This window comes from Orycteropus afer, unplaced genomic scaffold (assembly GCF_000298275.1).
Source record: "Orycteropus afer afer isolate SDZICR_OR568_19922 unplaced genomic scaffold, OryAfe1.0 scaffold00064, whole genome shotgun sequence".
Lineage (NCBI taxonomy): Eukaryota > Metazoa > Chordata > Mammalia > Tubulidentata > Orycteropodidae > Orycteropus > Orycteropus afer.
This window is the reverse complement of record NW_006921651.1, coordinates 11,099,357-11,119,745: the sequence shown is the minus strand read 5'-3', so window position 1 is coordinate 11,119,745 and position 20,389 is coordinate 11,099,357. Positions and strand designations below refer to the sequence as shown.

Genomic DNA, 20,389 nt, shown 5'->3' with positions numbered 1-20,389 from the left:
ACTCTGAAGAGCTCCTATGGGTGCACATTCCTACCTGCTGGCCCTCCAGAAATCTGAACTCATGGACTGAGGGGCTTATGTGTTGTTCTTGAGGGCAGCTGACCTGGCTGGCACCCTTTGGCCATACAGAATTCCAATATCTGCCAGATCCCTTTGGGTCCAGTCAGACCCTCTGGTGCAGTCTCTTCTGAGCTACCCCATCCTTGTTTTCCCCAAATCCAATGACATACATGCTTGTCAGTGAAACCCCCCAACTTAGCCTTCTCCTTCTCTTTCCCATCTACATGTTCACAATCATCCATCCCAACAGCAGCTCACTCCAGCCTGGTCACTCACAGCACACAGAGTATGGCTTCTCTGCCCGTGTGAAGACATGCCAGGGACAAAGTCCCCACCCACCTGGAGCTCACCCTACAAACCATGCTAGGAATGAGGATAACCTACTCTCAGCCAAAACCCTTCCATTGGGTTCCTTGCAAATCTGCTCCTTTCTCTAGCTCCACCATGACTGCTGTTTCCCAGCTTTGACTCCCAAGACACTGAAGCTATTGGTGTTAATCTTCCCTGGACCTCCATGGGGTACTTCTCTTCTGGGGACCAACTTTCAGTTAACTAACCTTTCTCTTAACACTCACTCTCCCTTGCTTCTCACTCAAAGTTCCAAGCTGCCCTTTAATGATGATTTCTTGCACTATTTTCACAAAAATAACACAATCTCATGGTAGAGAAAAGAGCCAAACATTTCTCAAAGGCAAGCCTCATCATCCTAAAGTCACCACTCTGCATTATTTATCTATACTCATGATTACAATTTTACTTAGATGTATATATGTATATTTATTAGGTTCACAAAATGGTTTCTTCCTGTTGAATACAGCTTTCACAATGCTTTAAATAATTGTGCTTGAAATGATTTTTGACAGGATCTTCACTCTTCAGTTTGCGCAGTTCCCATCATTCCTTACCGTATTAAATCAACCCTGTTTTATTCATTTATGCATATCCCTAAAGCTACCTGAGTTTGCAACACCTGCATAATATACAAGGAGCTCTGGTGGTGTAGTGCCTAAGGCATCTGACATACATAAAAATGTATGTTTCATCAAAATGGAGCCCTATTACTTATCCCAGTTTGTAACATAATTTTTTTTTTTTTTTTCATTAAACAAGGAACAATGAACACTTCTGTATTGGTAAATAGTCACCCCTAACATGCTTGGTAAAGTCAAGGGTCAGTAAAAAAGAGGAGGACCTTCAACAATATGTATTGATACATTGTTGTTGTCATTTGCCATCAAGTTGGCCCCGACTCACAGTGGCTGCAAAAATGGGCTCAGAAAGAGCTGTGACTGTGAAGATGGTATAAGACCGGGTAGTGTTTCGTTCTGTTCGACTCATAGGGTCGCCATGAGTCAGAACTGACTCAACGGCGCCTAACAACAACCACAAAAGCCTCTAACATTATCTTTTGTTTTTCCAACTTTAGTTTTAGAGGATGGATAGTATTCCATTGAAAGGATGCATCAGAATGTATTCAGCTAACCCCTACTGTTGAACATTGAAATTGTTTTCAATTTTTCCTGCCTCGGTGAGCATCCCTGTCACTAAAGCTCTGCACACTTCCTTAATTAGTTCCCTAGGATAAATTCCAAGTGGAGGAATTGTTGGGTCAAAGGGTATTCACAGTTTTTAAAAGCTTTTAACATGTGTGGCCAAATGGAGTATTCAGAGTTTTACAATATCACAAATCCTTGGGCGCCTCCTGTCCTGCTATGGGGAGGAACCCTTCCAGCACTGCCAGCTCACACGGAACATCGGAGCACTGCTCCTTGAGGCCTTCTAATGGCAACTCACCCAATAGGGGGGCTTTTCTCCAATAACCATCCCGGACTTCCACGTAATCGTACCAGCACAGGCGGCTTTTAAACAAATCCATGGACGTGAAGTTTAGGACAATCTGTAAAGAGTTACCATAAAGTGAGTTGGGGCAGCAGGGCCTGAGGAGTTTGGAAAGACACATCTTGAACACTTGCATTCTCATGTTACCTTTTAGCATACAGATCTCTCAGACCAAAGCAGGAGTGTCTTCTTAAAAACACACTCACAGGAAACTCTATGACATTAAATAATAAACCTTAAGCAGGATGGGGAGTAAACAGAAGGAGATGGGTCCTTTGGCTCTGTCTGGGGAATAACTTGAGCTTTTGAAGTTACTAGATGGTTTACAGAAAGCTAGATGCATTTAAAAAGACTGGCTGGGGTGCATTGAGACTGGGGAGGTAAGGGGTCGATGAAGTTCAGAGATACAGAGAGATCTTATAACATCATCAATCATTCCAAAGGGTCCAGGGTTAACCCAAGTGCATCCGAGCACTTCCATGACAATGCCTTCCCAGTCATGACCCCCCTCTTCTAAAGCTGATGTGTCTAATAGCCTTCCTACAGTTCATCCACTCATTCATTCATTCATTCCACTACTATTTATTGACCACCTACAATCAGTCTATTGGCCAACTGAGACAGAAAGATCTGTAAGACAGATTTTGTGTCTGCAGGGAACTCAGAGAACAGAGGGACAGGAAGATGCATCAAGTTAATTATAACACTGCAATATAAATGCTGAAAATAGAGGGATGGTTAAAAAGAGCATTTGGGCAGCCCCAAGGAGGGAGGAATAAATTCTGCCCCAAGATATTAGACAAGACTTCTTAGAGATGTGGCATTTAACCTAAGGGGAGTGGGGTTCAGTGGGTGAGAGTATTTCAGAAAGAGGGGTAAACAGAGGCAAGGAGGTGTTTGGGAAATTGTACTAGAGGCTCAGGGAGCTCTGGTGGCATAGTGCCTAACGCATTTGGCTAAGCAGAAGGCTAGCAGTTCAAACCCACCAGCTACTCCTTGGAAGGAAGGTTGGGCAATCTACTTCCGTAGTGATACTGCCTCGGAAACCCAAGGAAGAGTTGCTATGAGTCTAATCCGACTCGAAGGCAGTGAGGTTTTTTTTTTTTTTTTTTTTTTTTGAGGCTATAGGCCATGGGGGCATTGCTACCCAACACACCCCATACACAGCCATTTCCCTCTGTTAGAGGTTTTCATGCTGCTATAATGCTGAACAGGTTTCAACAGAGCTTCCAGACTAAAACGAAGACTAGAAGAAAGGCCTGGTGATCTATTTTCAAGAACCAGACAGTGAAAACCCTGTGAATCACACTGTCCAATTCACAAAGCAATCATGGGAATGGCATAGGACTGGGCAGCATTTTGCTCTGTTATACGTGGGGTCACCAGGAGTCAGGGGCCAGCTCTGTGGCAGCTAAGAACAGCAACAACACTGCAGAGCCAGAGCAGGTCAATGTGTGCGTCTGGAACGAGGAGGCAGAAAGGGTGAGGCAACTGAACAAAGGCTAGAGGGTGCGGAGGTCAGCCGGGCTGAGAAGGAAGGTTTCTATTCTTTCACATACCTCCAAGGTCACTCAGTGAATGCCCCTGTCAACCAACAGGTGAGTACTTAGTGGAGGGGGTTGGGTGACCCTGTAACTGGGCCTCAGAAGCCTGGCATTTTATGGACGTCCAGGGCCTTGTCCCCACTGCAACCCTGCCAGCGCAGGTTCTCCCGGCACACTTTCCAGAGCAACATTCAGGATTCTCTCCTCACCCATCACCTCCTATTCAAACTCCACCTCACAAAGTCCTGTGCCCCCTCCTGAACCAAAGCAATGGGTTGTCTGGACCCAGCTCCCAAGTTTATACTTGGCCCATGCTTGACACATCCCTGCTCCATCATTTGCCGCTTTTCTTGCTCTCCAGGCTCCTCGCTCTGCCCCAGCCCCTACACCCTTGACTTTTCCTTTTCCAACTCCAGGCAGACTTCGCTCTCAGTCTCTTCAACTCTCTCCATCATCTCCACTCTCTGGCCTCCACTGGTCTTTTTCATTTATATCCAAATTATCCCAGGGTTCCTCTTTCTCTAAGGATAGGCTGCAGTGGGCTGTGGGTCAAAGGTTCCAAGGCCCTTCCTAACAAACCTACAGGGATGTTATTTGGCCTCAGTCTCTGGTCTCCTAGGTCAATCTGCCTAGGATCCCTCCTCTTCCAAGTTAGAACCTATGCTCTGACCTATGCTCTTCTTCTTCGGTTGGTCCTGTTCTCCTGAGACCCACTAGCTGGGGTAGCACTTGAAAAGAAAACATTTCCCTTCCTATTTCTCTTGGTAGGAGACACCATGGCCCCATCACCCAGGTGTAAAACCTTGGTGCTATCTCTACTTTGCCCCTCTTGTCTTGCCCTGCCGGCCACATCTGCTTAGCATCCATTTTGATGGTTTTTTTCCCCCCTTTAAGAGGTCTTGTGTTCCTCCCTTCCATTCGAATCTCACAGCTCTTCCAGGATCCCTTTCTGGATGGCTCCCTCTGAGATGACTCCTGAACACCTCCCTGCTATGTCCCATCCATCCTGCACACTAGGGTTTCCAGATCAAGCATCCATTTATATCTCATGTTTACCAGATCCCTCCACTGCTCAGAAAACTTCAGTGGCTCCCTATCCCCACCTCTCAGAAATTAAACTCTCTGCTAAGTTTCCAGATCCTCCAGGGCTCATAGTAGATAAATTTATTTACCAGTGCTCCCTGATACATCCATGTCCACAAAACCCTCCCCAGACCCAGCTCAAATCCCACTTCCTTTCTGGATCAGTCTCCCTGGATCCGTCCCTCTTTGGGACTCCTTCCTCTCTCTCTCCTTCTTACAGTGATTCCAGAGCAAGTGTTTTTCAAGTCACACAAAGCTGAATTTGCATCTCAGTTCCACCCTTTACTAGTTCTGGAACCTTGGGAAAATATCTGTCCTCTTTGACCTCTAGTCTCCCCATCTGTAAAACAATACAAACATCTTAGGTTGTTGAGGGAGCTACATGAGAAACTATACAGAGTGTATATTCCTGTGCTTGGCACATAACAAGCACTCAGTACAGTCATTTAAAAAATCAAGCCACACTGAGTATATACATACCAAACCAAAAACCAAACCCACTGCCATCGAATTGATTCCAACTCATAGCGACCCCCCCTCCCCCCGGTTTCCAAGGTGGTAAATCTTTATGGAAGTAGATTGCCTCATCTTCTTTCTGTGGAGTAGCTGGTGGGATTGAACCACCAACCGTCTGGTTAGCAGTCAAATGCCTTAGGCACTGCACCACCAGAGCTCCTTGAGTGTACACACAGTGTACCAGATGCACCACGTGATCCACACAGGCTACCTGTCTTGACTGATAATGACAGTACCCATCCCTTCTCTAAGGTGCTCTAGTGATGTAGTTGTTAAGGCTTTTGGCTGTTAACCAGAAGGCTGGCCATTCGAAACTACAAGCCACTCCATGGAAAAAAGATCAGGCAAGTCTGCTTCTGTAAAGATGTACAGCCTTGGAAACCCAATGGGGATTTTGATGAGTCAGAATCAACTCAATGGCAGTAAGTGTGGTTTTTTTGGTTCATTCCTTCTCTTGGAAAAGCCTTGCCTCATGTTCAGTTCTCAAGTAGCACCTACTTTTCCATAAAGTCCTGTGATCTCCTAGGACATAGAGTCAGTACCAGAAAACAATAGCTTGTAGAGTGGGTATGTATGTGTGTGCCTGTGTGTGTGTGAGTGATGTTATGCTTTTCTTTTGAACTAGGCCAGTGATTCTCAACCCTGTATGCACAATAGAATCATTTGGAAGCTTTGGAAAAAATGCTAGTGACTAGTTAATGTCCCTCTTTCAATTAAATCAGAGTACCTAGGGGTAGGAGGAGCATAACTAAACTCTAAGTCTCTTGAAGACAGGGACTGTACCCTAGAATTCTTTTGCACACACCACATTCAGTTTGAAGAGCTCAGTAAGACTTCTCAGCTGATCGCAATATAACTCTTTAGCCTTTGCTTTAAAATTACAGAGGAAATGTTATTACAGCTTCCTTGGTAACACATTTATGATCTGAATGAACATGATAATTATTCATGCTAATTATTTTAAGCACGTTAGTGAACCATAAAGACCAGAAGGGAAGAGGTAATGAACGAGAGGTGACACTTGAATCAATCAACTCTACTAATTACTAGCATCTCTGGGGAAAGCTGGGCTAAGCAGAAATTGAAATAATTAGTGCAGGAATTTAAATGATGTATATTCTCCCTGCCCCCAGTTAACACTAATAATTAAGGCTTGGTGAATCTTATATAGCTCAAGCATATCACATAGCCTCTCCTGTGCAGGGCAATTCAGCAATTTGAGGATTACCTGATCCTTTCCTTTTCTTCCTCCTCCTTCCTGCCTCCCTCTCTTTAGTGCCTCCAGCAGGCACAAAGACAGCAAATCCACCCAACCAAACATGTCTGTAGTCTCTCGGGCTCAAGATGACAACCATACTGTCTTAAATGCTTAGAGCCAGAGGAAGGGTGTGTGTGACTTTAAATATCTATTAGCTTGTCTCCCTTGTGTAATAATATAAGATAAGCATCCAGGTTCCCTGAGTCAAATCGCCTGAGTTCACATACCGATTCTGCATCAAACTAATTAAATAGCCTTGGGCAAGTAAAATGAGCATGGTTATAGCACCTGCCGCAAGAAAATGTTGTGAGGATTAAATAAGATTACCCATGAAATGTGCTGAGAACAGTCCCCAGCCATAGAAAGGGATCACAGTGAGTTCTAGCCAACATTTCTCTCTGGTTAACCCATTGTGCTTAATTTGACAGTATACTTTAAAAGTAATGAATTTAGAATACCTGAAGGTTGGCTTTGTTGTTGTTGTTGTTATGTACCATCGAGTCGGACCCGACTCACAGTGACCCCTCCTTGGGTTTCCGAGGCAGTATCACTACGGAAGTAGGATTGCCCAACCTTCCTTCCGAGGAGTGGCTGGTGGGTTTGAACCGCCAGCCTTCTGGTGAGCAGTCAGGTGCCTTAGGCACTATGCTACCAGAGCTCCCGAAGGTTGGCTGTTGTTGCTGTTGTTTGCCGTCGAGTCGGCCCCTACTCATAGCGACCCCTCCTTGGGTTTCCGAGGCAGTATCACTACGGAAGTAGGATTGCCCAACCTTCCTTCCGAGGAGTGGCTGGTGGGTTTGAACCGCCAGCCTTCTGGTGAGCAGTCAGGTGCCTTAGGCACTATGCTACCAGAGCTCCTGAAGGTTAGCTACAGGTGCCTAAAAACTTCTAACAACCCCTACCTGACCTCCAGGTGTAGGCTTTTCACTCAGCCACCCATTCAGTGACACATCCATTCAACAAATACTTCCTGTGTGATTACTTTGTGCCATGGACAGTGTTGAGCGCCAGGGACCTGGGCATGACCAGTCCTGTCCTCAAGGACTTTGCAGTTTAGAAGGAGGATAGTAAAATAAACCAGCAGTATTCTGTGAGACATGCTATGATAGGTAGGATTATAGGTTGCCTGTGGGAACACAGGAGCAGTCCCCTCACCTAGACTCAAGGAACAGTGAGAGCTTCTCAAAGATAGTTTAATTTAGACTGAGACTACATGAAGAAGACTTAGATTTGTAGAGAGATGTAAAAGAAAGACCTCTTTGATGTCTTTGGAGTCTAGAAGCCCTGAATCCAGTTCCCAGTTCTGTATCTTACTAGCTCTGTGAATTTGGGCAATTTTTTTTTTTTTTTTTTTTTTTTTTTTTTTTTTTTTAATTTGGGTGAAGATTTACAGAGCAAATTCACTTTCCATACAGCAGTTCACGTATACTTTGTCTCATGTCATTGACCACAGTTTACCATAATGCAACAGCTCCCCTCCCACTTCCTCCCCATAGTTACCTCTTCCCAGTGTCCATCCCTCCATACTCTCCTGCCCCTGAGTTGTCTCCCTGTGCATAAGCAGCCCTTCCTTCTCCCATGATTGTTCTCTCCAGGGCATGTGTCTACTTGAAGTAAATGTTTAACTCACATGCCTGTACTTTGTTTGGCTGGAAACCACAGGTGTGGGTTCAATTCCAGACCTGAAGGGCAGCTAGGGGCCATAGTCTCAGTGGTTCCACCAGGCTCTATTGGACCAGCAAAACTGGTCCCCACCTTCTTCTTTTTTGGGGGTGGTGGGGCAATTTTCTTAATGTTGAGCTTCAAATTCCCCATCCATATAATGTATATAAGATTATGTATCATGCAGTAGGGTCAAGAACAGCACCACCTATGGACCAGGGCAAAAGAGGCCCATGCCCTGGACTCTGCTTTAGATGGTAATGGAATCTGCAGAGTCCAAGGAATGTATTCATCCAGAGGTTATGCTACCCCTTGGAAGGAAGGTTGGGCAATCTACTTCTATAATGATACCGCCTCGGAAACCCAAGGAGGGATTGCTATGAGCCAGATACAACTCTATGGCAGTGGGTTGTTTTTTTTTTGTTTTGTTTTTTTTGTTTTGGTTTATAGACCAGGTACCCCTTGTAGACCACGTTCAGGGAATCCCCTGTCCAAACTGAGCCCTATTTCAGGGTATGCAAAGGTCTCTTTCCCAGACCCATCTTCCTGGGGAGTCTACCCTGCTGGGTGGGCAGCCAGGGAGCTGCCGTGGGAGCCAGGGAGCACTCCTCGGAGCAGGAATGGATGCTCAGAAGGTGTGCTGGGGTGTGTGCATGGGTGCTCCTGAGGCCTCTGGTGGTGAGATGGAGTCAGGGTGGTGGGGATGGGAAGAGAAGGAGCATCGGGATGTGGGTTGGGAGCTATTTCTCCCCACATTACCACCTTCCAGATCAGCACTCTGAAGTGTCAGAGAATTCTTGTTGGATCCTAACCTTTGGAACATTGTTTTTACGGTATGCCGTTGAGTTGTTCCAACTCACACCAACCCTATATGACAAAGTAGAACCGCCCCACAGAGTTTCCCAGCCTGCAGTGGCTCAATGTTGAGTGCTCTCCAGCTGCTCTGCTGAGAGAAAGACCTAACGATCTGCTCCTGTAAAGATGACAGCCTAGGAAACCCTATAGGGTAGCTTATAGCGTTGTGTGTCAGCATTGACTCTACAGCACATAAAACAAAACCAGTAATCTTTAGGGAGCAAATCTCCAAGTCTTTTAGCCCATGGAGCTGCTGATGGGTATGAACCAGTGACTTTTGGTTAACATTTGAGCACTTAACCATTGCACAACTAGGGCTCTTTTCCAGAACATTAGGATGATGTATTTATCAAGGTAGAGAGATAGAGCCTACTTCATTTTATAGACTTTTAGTTTGATTTGTAACTTTAAAGTATTTGGACATTTAGTACGTAGACCTCCATTTGTTTGGGTGAGATAGGTTGAGAAGTTCAGAAATAATTAATGTAAAACACCTGGCACATAGTGGCACTCATAAAATAAAAGCTGTTAATGTTAATAATAATTCCTCAGCCTAGACACAACTCAAAGAATGCTAGACTATTTCCCAAGGGGGTTTCACACCTACCTTTTCCCCTGGAGTGACCGATATCCTCCAGACACAGTGGGAGTAAGAAGGGTAGCCATTTGGGAAACCAGGTGCAGAAAAGTTCCCTGTTGTTTCCTGCAAGGTCTCCCCACATGCTGCACAAGCAAAACAACAACTGTGATTCTGGCCTGCACACAAGTTCCCACCTCAGTGACTCCCCATGCAAATGGCTGGCAAGCAAACATATCTCTTTACAAGCCAGAGCCTTAGGATCCCGTTGGCAAGAAGCCAGGCAGGCAGATTTACATTTTTTTTCTGGCTGACAAAAGTGAAAGTAGGATCTGGATGCCAAAAAGTAATATGCCCAGGGTTTCTTCTCTGGATTGAGTGTGGCTAGCGTTGGGTTTGAAGCTCAACTCTCCTGCAGGCTGTGTGGACATGGCCAAATTTCCCAGCCTTGCTGGGCTTTAGTTCCCTTATCTTTAGTTCCCTTATCTGTGGGGACCCACATCTGCATTAAATGAAAGGGTCAAATTCATGCTTGGTACACAGTGGGCACTCTCGTAGCCATTAAAATTACTACTAACATTTATAGCAGAGAATATGAAAGTACAGGTAGGTAAAGCAAAAAGAACAACAACAACAAAAATGCTTTGAAACAGCTCTTAGTCTGAGTCTTGCCTGTTTTTTCTGCTCCTTACCTCTGAAAGATCTATCGAGTAGTCAAAAAGACAGAGGAAAAATGAATGAAGGCATGAGAAGCTGGAATATTCTACTGTCAGGGTCTTCTGTCCGTGAATGTTTGAGTGTTGTCCAGTTATGAGTGTAAAACCCAGTTTTGATGTATATGAAAAATATTTTCTATAAGATAGCCTTAAAAAAAGGTACCAATTGAGTACACCCAGAAGCAAGATTGGGCAATCTAATTCTGTAAAGATTTACCATTTCAGAAACCCAGTGGGGGTCATTATGAGGTAGAATTGACTCAATGGCAGTGGGTTTGATTTGGTTTGGTTTATTGAGTACACCTACCCAAGGAGTGGTCGCTATGAGTCGGGGCTGACTCGATGGCACACAACAACAACAACACTCCTCACTTGTCAACTATCTCATTATCTGACACTTCACATTTACAACAATAGTAAAAAATCTATAATCCAACTATTTTGCATGCTAACAACGTATGTCTGGCAGTAATGAATGCTGAGATGCTAGGCGAGAGTAATGCTGGCTGTGATGGTTAAGGTTACGCATCAGCTTGGCTAGGCCATGATTCTCAGTGGCTTGGCAGTTATGTAATGATGTAATTTGGCACTTACGTAATGATTTGTAATCATTTTGTCATCTGATGTAATCATCCTTGATTTTCACAAAATGACCTGATCTTTGGAACCTAACCATGTCGACAAGTAAGGTGTGGGTGTACTTGGGGAGACCCTGGGTGGCACAAAAGCTTGATGTGTCTGGCTGCTAACCAAATGACTGATGATTTGAGTTCACCAAAAGGTACCTCGAAAGAAAGGTCTGATGACCTACTTCTGAAAACCAGCCATTGGAAACCTAGTGGAGCACAGTGGCTCCATTGCAACTGGTTGGTGGTTTATGAGGCTCAGAAGCTTCATTCTCTTGACTGCGTTCTTTCCTTCCTGCGATTCACTATCTGCATGGCAACTGCCCTTGCTTTCAGTTACTACTTAAAACTCCTTGAAGCTCCATGTTTTTCAGAACTTCAGGAAGGGCCATCTGGAAAAGTGCCCATCATCAGCCTCAGGAAATCCTGGATATTGGGGCTTCAGTGTCACGTTACCAAACAACTGCCAGGCATCACGAGGATTACACTCAGCAGTCAACACCCCCCAAGGGTTCCATGGAAATTATTTTAGTATAATCATTCTACAAGAACAGATACATTACTATGTGGCTGCATGGTATTGACCAGCTGCCTCAGATCCTTTGGGGAAGTAAGCAGCATATACATTATAAATAAATAAATACGATGGCATTTCCCAGGAATGCTCTAAGGTTTCCCTCTCTGTTCAGCAAGGTTATATGATACGTATGTCCTGTATTTCAGCCCTGGCACACCCCCAGATGACTAATATCTAGATGGACATATTTCCTAGAGTCTCATGATGGAGCAGGGCCCAGATGGCTCTTTGCATGTCCCGTGACCTTGCTTGCTAGGCCAATGCGACCATCCAGATTTTCTAAGATTTTCCAGTTCACATGTTCTGTCCCATGATCAAACCATATGCCTGATTTGGAAGTTAGGAGAGGTTATTGAGCCTGTTGGTAATGGAACTTCCTTCTGCATCCCCAAGACACTGAAATACATTCTCTCCCATCACTGGTAAACATGTGGCTACTGAAGCCATTGCTTTGTGTTGAAACTCGATAGCTTAACAGGGCCTACAGGAGCTCACTCCCCAGTGGTGGACATGATGATGCTGAAGACTAGGAGATGGAGGGCAGAGAGAGCAAATTCAAGAGGAGGGGGCTTCTGACCTGGCAGGGACCTCAGTTTACTGTCCAGTCTTCAACGGCGGACTCCTAGTCACTGACTAGCACCTGGCATGGCTATGAGAGCCCCAATGCCATAGAAACAATCTCATTTTTATAAATGAGCCTTCCCCCACCTTACAGTGTTTGCGGAGCTGACTCCCACCTTCCCAAAAACATTCACCTCATTCTTTGCCTTCTTAAAAACTCCCTTGGTTCTTGTTTCTCTAAATCCATATCCTCTATTCCCATAGACAGGAGAGGTGGTCTTACTGCTTTGGAGGGCACACAGCATTTGACCCATTTTACTTTATTCTATTATGCCTTCTTCCTTTTCTGAACACCAGAACTTTTACAGGAATTTTGACAGCCTCCTACAATTAAACTGTGGGCTCCATGGCATATTATTCTTCACTCCCTGCAAACATTTCACCATTCTGGATTTCTATGCTGTCTAGCACCTCCCAATAAAAGCACCCCAGAAATTGCAGCTGCCACAGAATAATTTCTTCAGGTTCCCCAAGATGTTTTCCCACCAAGGGGAAATCTTTACAAATAGCAGTTGTGTTGTGTTCTGTGGGATGCTTGGGAAGTAGCAGGAATTCTCATGATTTGTAGTTACCTGGGCATTTGTACAGCTTCCTGGCTTGTGCTATGTCTCCCTGGCTGAGCCGCACACGCTGGCCAATGGTTGGCCTGATGCCATTGTCGTCACGACGGGGGAGAATGGTGTCTAAGAAAACTCCCCTACAGGGAGAGAAAACGAGACAGAAAAAGGAAAAAGAAAAGTCGAGGTTGTCAGGCTGTCAATACCAGGAATTACAGTCTTCATTCCATTGCCCATAACCCCATCAACATTCGTACCCCTGGTCTGCCTCTCCCCAGTCTGGCATGACTGAGGCGGTATCTTTCCCTTGTGCTTACATTTTAGCACTCCATTTCACCAGCTGCCTACTCACTTTCCAATGGGACAATGACTCTGCCAATTGCCCTCGCCCAATAGCCTAAATGCTTCTTTACTGATGTGTACTGAGCATTTCCATACTGCCCTCAACAGGTCCCTAGGGCGACAATATTGCATAATTGCAGGGAGCACCATTCAGAGACACTGTGGTGTGAGTGGCGCATCCTGGAGGGACAGTACTATGCAAAAAACAGTACTGTGTGTGGATGTGTTTTGCAGAAGCCCTAGGAACAGCTTAGGAGCCAATGAAACTCTCAGTGGCTGGTAAATGCTGGCTGATGAATTGGTAAATAATGAGGATCAAAGTTTTGGGGCACCTTGTGGGGCAGTCAAGTGAAAAATAAGAAGATTGCATAGACCATGAGACAGTAGAAAAAACCGTGGGCTAGAGATTTTGATGCAAGGCCTGGCTCTGCCACCTGGGTGAGCTTGGACAAGTCCCTTTCCTTCTCTGAATCTTGGTTCACACTAAGAGATTGGCCTGGATGATTTGGGCCAACAGGCTGGAAAGTCAAGCAAGAGTTGATATTACAGTCTTAAGTTGGAAATCCATGAGGGCATAGGACCTTCCTATGTGGCAGACCCTACACTGGGCACTTGATCTGCCTCATCTCATTTAATCCTCATAACACACTAGGAGGCCAGCGCCATTATTATTACATTTCCCACTCTACAAGTCACAGCTCATGTGACTTGCCCAGAATGCATAGCTAGTAATAGAGAAGCAGTACTGGAACCCAGACAATCCTGGAGCCCACCTCCAGGTACCTTCTTTCTTCCAGCCAGTGTCTCCCACTACCCAAGAAACAGTTTATTACATAAATGATAGAGTTAAGAAAACCAGAGCCTTCGAAACCAAAACGACAGGAACATCAGCTCACAATCAGATAGCTCTTTGCTGCTAAGACTTCCTAATCCACTGTTGTCCCTGAGCTGCCAGGCAGGCAGTGGTTTCTGGAAGATGTTTACTACAAGAGATATCCCCTGTGTAAACCACTGCAGTAATGGTGCCCCTTTTATGTAGGACAACTCTTAGCATTGACATTCTGCTAAACTAAGAAAGGGTTTGGCAGATGCCTTAGGGAATAAAACTGTCAGCTCTGAGTTTTCCAAACAAAGACGCTCCTGTACCAGAGAACTGTCTCCTCATCTCCTGGACGCTTGCCCAACAAAATCTCCAAAGACACCACTCCCCACAAGCTGGGCCCAACAAAGGGGGAAGGGAGAAGAACTGCAATAAACTAAAGGGAATAAAGTTGGAAGGAGACAGCTCCATCGTAAAGAGAGGGGAGACATAAAGATTGGATTTCCCATCAGCAGGAACAGCATTCACTCCCCAGATGAGCAAATGTTCTGTGGGCTATTTTCTGCTCTTTTACAGAATAAAAGACAATGTGCAGGCCAGCTCTAGGGGACATGTGACCAGGAATAATGACACGGAGTTGGGGAGGGTGGGGAAACTTTTGACGAAATGCCAGGAAAGTCCACCAGAAAGGACCCCACTGACGGGAGCACCACTGAAAAAAAGCAGTTTTTTGAAATTTATGCAGAAGAAAACGGCATGGACAAGTTTGTCAAAACATTCTGAACTCTGGAGCAGGGATGAGAAGATAGTTGTGATTGCTCATTACAATAAATTGTTGTTGTTGTTGTTAGATGCCATCAAGTCCATTTCAACTGATAGCAACCCTATGAGACACAATGGAACTGTCCCATAGGGTTTGCTAGGCTCTAATCCTTATGAGAGCAGATCAACAGGACTTTCTTCTGCAGAACTGCTGGATGGGTTCCAACTGCCAACTTTTCAATTAATAGCTGAATGCTTAACTGTTGCAACACCAGGCCTCCGAATACCGCCCAATATTCATATCCAACTTGAATTTGCCATTCCTCCTATCAAGAGGTGGAGTCTATTTCTCCACTTGCTTGAATCTGAGCTGGCCTTGTGGCTTGCTTTGACCAATAGAATGTGGCAGAAGTGACATCATGAACTTTCAGGTGTCTGGACCTTAAGAGGCTTGCAGCTCCCAAGTCCATGAGTCAGCCCAGGCTCACAATGCCCTCTGGGAACTCAGAGACTCTAGCCCAGCCTGGTGGGATGAGAGTCCATATGAGGGAGAACCAAAGGGACCCATTGAAAAGCCAGCACCAACTGCCAGGCATGTGACTGACCATCTTGGACACTCCAGCCCAGTGAAGCCATCAACTGACTGCAGTCACATGAGTGATCCCAGGAGAGGCCAAAGAAGAATAAGCCAGGTTGACCCACAGAATTGTACAAAATAAGTTGTCGTTGTAAGCCACTGAGTTTGGGGGTAAATTTTTTTGCAGTAACAGACAATGTAACCATAGCAAGAGAGGAAGTCTTTCTACCTTCAATGCCTTCCATGAAGCTGCTCTGCTCCTAGCTGCCCATCAGCTCAAAGTACCACCCCCTTTCCAATATCCCTCCCAGTGAGTCTGGGTACTTTTGATGAGGAATTATTGCTTCATGGGTTTGGCCTATGGGTTTCTGCTGGTCTGTCTGATAAAATGATTCACAATGGCAATGCTTGTTAATAGTGGTTATCTCCAAGGGGAACCAAAGGAAGAAATAGAAATAATTCTTTAAAGAAAGATAAGAAAAGACAAGCTACTGCTAGAAGGTACTCTGTGCCACATCCCTGTCCTGGTCTGTGTCTTCAGAGCTTCACAGCAGGCACTGAGAAAGCTATACAATTCCTAGTCCCCATTTAGTATTAATTTATCCAAAATTCCCTACACAGTAGATACTTCTAGATTCCCCTTAAGGATCTGACCCCTGCATCTGTGGGTATGTGGAAAGGATTGTAATGAGTATAGCAGGTATTTCTTCCCTAGCCTATTTTCCAGTGTTGTAGAATTTGCTGTCCCCTCTTACTCAGTCATTAATTTATCCATTTAATAAATAGTTATTGAACACCTACTATGTGATAGGTACTGTGTTAGATGCTGGGGACTAGATGAGAATGAGACAATTTGTCTTCAAGTATCTCAGTTTAGTGAGGGAGAAGGGATAGCAACAGGTAAATTATCAAACAATACAAAGAGCTATAATAGTAATATAAATAAGACCCCAAGGTATAGGGGTCTTACTTAGGACAATTTGACATTGGCTCCCCAATAAAATCAATCTTTGTCTCTGCTCAACATCCTACAGCCCCCTGGGGATCACATGGTGAGATATGGTTGTTCCCTGCACAATTTTCCAAACCCATGGGTCAGCCCAGTCCCAACATCCAAGCATTCCCAACATCTGCAAGGTGAGATTGCATCCTGCTTATTCCATTGTCTTCCTGAGAGTTCCCCTACACACATACCCTCCTGGAATGATTCCCTCAAAGCCTCGATTTCCCAACCTGGAAAAAGAAGCCTTGCCGGTTTCAGATTTCCAGTATGGCAATGAATGAGATCACATCTGTCAACATGTCATTCATCTGCACCAGATCAAGAAATTACAACATGAAATGTTCAAGCTGGAAAGGGCTTGGAGCACATCTCATGCAACCCTTTTATGGGAAACTGGGGTGCCGGGAGGTAGAGATTTGTCTAACTTACACAAAGGGTAAAAGGTAGAGATAGGATCTGAACCAGAAGTCAGCTTCCAGAGGCCATGCTCCTAATTACCTCCCTCATATAGCAAAGTTCATGGAAGAACTAGTACTAGAACCCTATCTTCTGACCCTCGGTCCAGTTGTTGTTATGTGCTGTCGAGTCGGACCCGACTTATAGCGACCTTTCCTTGGGTTTCCAAGGCAGTATCACTACGGAAGTAGTTTGCCACAACGTTCCTTCCAAGGAGTGGCTGGTGGGGTTTGAACTGCCAGCCTTCTGGTTAGCAGTCAAGTGCCTTAGGCACTATGCTACCAGAGCCAGTGGTCTCTTCATTATACCATGTTGCACATTGTATCATCTGAAAAAGAGCCGAGACAAGAGTAAGGAGTCCATGGTGGCTCATCCTCATGCCAGAACAGTGCTGTCTAGGGATGTCAATGTCACTAAAACACCACCCATTAGAGCTCTGGAGAGATGCTGCCTGGTTTCAGAATAGAAATCATAACTAAAAAGTGCCTATGAGAACTTGGGAACTAAGGCTTGGGTGATCTTTCCCACAATTATATGGCCTCATCAAAAGAATCCTTTTAACAGCCTTACCCAAGACCCAAGGAGCCCTTGGTAAATAGTTTCCCTTTCACTCCCAGAAGCTGTCTGTCTCCTGAACAAATGGTTTGGTTTAATCTTTATAAGATCGGTTTCTTCTTTGCTGTGTTTGCTAGGAAGCTCAGGGAAGATTTTGCAGCCAACTCCATCAGAGTGTACATCTTATGACATCTTTTATTAACACTAAGTTTACTCCAGCTTTTCTATCCTTATCACCTTCTCCCTCCACCTTCCTCACCTATTGTTTTTCCTGTTGTACTGTGTGCATATTGAAACTCACCACAAATCTATTGTTTAGAATGACAAAAGAAATGAGTGAAAGAATGAATAAGCAAATAAGTTGGTTTGAAAAGCAGACTGAAAAGAAGGTGCCAAGACAGAAATTATCTGTACTGTATGTCTCATTTAAGTTGAGAGTTAAAAGACCCACAAAACTGGGAATAGCAGAAAAAATTTCAGATATGTATCATTTATATGGTCTAGAAGCAGAGGCAGTATTGAAAATACTTAACACCTGGTACAACACAGAACAAACTTATCAGAACTGTTCCTGCTGAAACCAGCCATAACCGAAGTCCAGCCATCCTCGGGTATACCAGCTATCGTCACCCACGACCAGCAGGAGATCTGGATCTCTGATCCAACCCCAGATACCTGTGTACCCTTGAGCGGCCAGGAGCCTCATTTTCTTGACCTCCAAAATGACTCAGTGATTTACAGCCCCTTCCAACTCTGACATGGTCTAGCTTCCAATAAACCAAATTCCTCCTAGGAGAAGTTGTGAATACCACCTTGCTAACATCAAGGGCATGCTTTAGAAGATTCCCTCACCCACTGGAAATTTTACGCAGAGGCTCTAAGTTATTATCCTAGGCAACCTCTCGATAATTTTCCTTTTCCAGTTTGCTGCTTGTGACATTAGGGCATGATGGAACACTGGCTTCACAATGGGATTCAATCTTATTAGCGGGAACCTGATTAGATTATATTTCACTGCAGCCCAGAGGCCACTGTATTTCAAGGACAGACACGCCAGCCCTGGCAGAAGCATGCAGAGACTCTCTGCACACCTCTAGGAATCCATCCCCAGCCTGCGGCAGGCACAGTAAAACACAGACAAGGCATAGCCATAGATTCCGACCTTGAGAAGGTGTTCCGGGCGTAGTGCATGATGCTGTCGAAGTCATACGTCTCTCCCAGAGAACTCACTTCCCCAGCTTCCATTTTTAAGAAATTATACTCCTGACCTGTGACACAACACTCTGTTAAGGCCTTTGAAAACCAAGACAGGCACCTGAAAGGAGGCAGAGGAGGGAGGAGGAGGGCACACAGCAACTTCTGGGATCTCAATTAATCCAATCAATCAGATAACAGGGTTTTCAGTTGTTCTTGTTGGTTTGAATAGATTGGAAATTTGAAACTTAGAACAAGCCCTGTGTTCTCCAAACCCCACCACTCAACGAGCCTCCCCAAATCTCACTCAAAATTCTTAAACAGTTTGCAGACATATTGGATACAGATCAGCTTGCCCAAAATTTATACGTATATATTTACATGCATACACAAACACATACACACACGTACTCATGCAATTGAAGGAACAAAGAAAACAAATCAGAGAGTTAAGTTCAATACCAAATAGCTCAAATTCTCAAAGTATTTTTAAAGCAACAATATTATTCATACGTAAACATGTATATATATAAATACATCTATAAGTAATTATTTGACATGATAAAACATTGTTTAAAAACCTAGATACTTCATCTGCATTGGGGACAATGTGTTTTATTTCTCCCAAGAAGTACTGTTTTCATGTGTCCTAATTAGATTTCAGTTTCAAAAAGCTATGTTGCCCAAGTCAGCAAAGATGAGATGACTCATATAAAATCAACCAGATCTCTTTTTCGCTTATCAGTTTTGATGCTGGTTGATTCTGTTCCTTTTAGGAAATGGAGTTGGATTTCATTGTCCTTTACAATATGGAAAATCATTTTAATGCTGCTCTACAAATCAAAGCAGATGGCCTCCCATAAAAAGCCACAAATGCACAGTGTCTATGCTGGTGACAAATGTCTGTACAAAAGAGTTGTTGCCTCCATACTTAGTAAAGTAGCATGGTCAGCCCCCCAAAACCCCTCTCTGTTATTCCCTGCTGACCCTAAGGATACTGCCTTCCTGGCTTCTAGATTCAATGCAGGCTTCCTTACCTGGCTGGATGTTTTCTCTGATGATGGTAACATGTTGATCTCTGTCTGGTCGGGTATGTTCATGCCAGAACCCAACCACATGGCCCAGTTCATGAGCCACAATGCCAAACTTGTCACAGTTTTTCCCAATGGATATGGCCTGTGGACCTCCTCCTCGGCGTCCAACATAGGAACAACAGCTAGAAAAGTGTAGAAATACACAGGTTAGCAGCTCAGAAAATACTAAGAGGCAAGTGCTTCCCCAATGTGTGTGTGTGGTTTGTAAAAAACAGAATTTCAGAGGTGAACATGCTGTCATTTTCTGAATTCTCACTCAATTCAGAAATTCCCTCCAAAACTGGTTCTTGACTTTTTTGATGGTCATGGATTCTTCTGAAAATCTGAAGAGATATATGGTGATTCTTCCCAGAATAAACCACACAATCTACACCCTTTACCTCCCACCATCAGTTTCTGCTGGCTTATGTCTGATGACGAGGAGAAGAGACAGAGCAAGGAGGCAGCTGAGTCTGTAAAGCACAGATCTCAGTGCCATTAGAAGTCCTGCTGATATAATAGTTAAGCAATTGGCTGCTAACCAAAAGTTTGGTGGTTTGAACCCACAAGTGGCTCTGCAGGAGAAAAGACCTGGCAATCTGCTCCTGTAAAGGTTACAGCCTAGAAAACCTTATGAGGCAGTTCTACTCTGTCCTAAGGGTCTCTATGAGTTGGAATCAACTCAATGGCACATAACAACAACAATAAAGCACATATCTTGATGGCATTAACAGAGGAGCCTTGGAGATAGATGACTCTCCTTCTGGGTACAATTACTTTATAAAGTAATATTTATCAGTTACTCCTAATACAGAAAGGCATACAAAAGAAATTAAATGGCCCATAGTCCCACCACAAACATAACCTCTGTTATCGTTGTTGTTGTTGTTATTGTTGTTGTTAGGTGCTGTCGAGTCATTTCTGACTCAGCGACCCCATGCACAGCAGAATGAAACACCACTTGATCCCGCGCCAGCTCCATGATCCTTGCTATACTTGAGCCCATTGTCACAGCTACCATGTCAATGCATCTCATCAAAGGCCTTCCCCTCTTTCGTCAGCCCTCCACCTTACCAAGCATAACATCCTTCTCCAGGGAATGGTCCCTTCTGACAA

At 44.5% G+C, this 20,389-nt stretch overlaps 1 protein-coding gene across 1 annotated transcript in view; it reads right to left on the bottom strand.

Annotated features, from left to right (window-relative positions):
- Positions 1–20,389, bottom strand: part of TLL2 (tolloid like 2) — a 174,878-nt gene that overhangs the window by 34,024 nt on the left and 120,465 nt on the right. The window contains exons 6-10 of the mRNA XM_007940052.2: positions 19,238–19,416; positions 18,169–18,274; positions 12,507–12,631; positions 9,425–9,540; positions 1,855–1,957 (exon numbers count right to left, since the gene is read on the bottom strand). Coding sequence (XP_007938243.1) covers positions 1,855–1,957; positions 9,425–9,540; positions 12,507–12,631; positions 18,169–18,274; positions 19,238–19,416 — 629 coding nt within the window. The remainder of the gene's footprint in view (positions 1–1,854; positions 1,958–9,424; positions 9,541–12,506; positions 12,632–18,168; positions 18,275–19,237; positions 19,417–20,389) is intronic.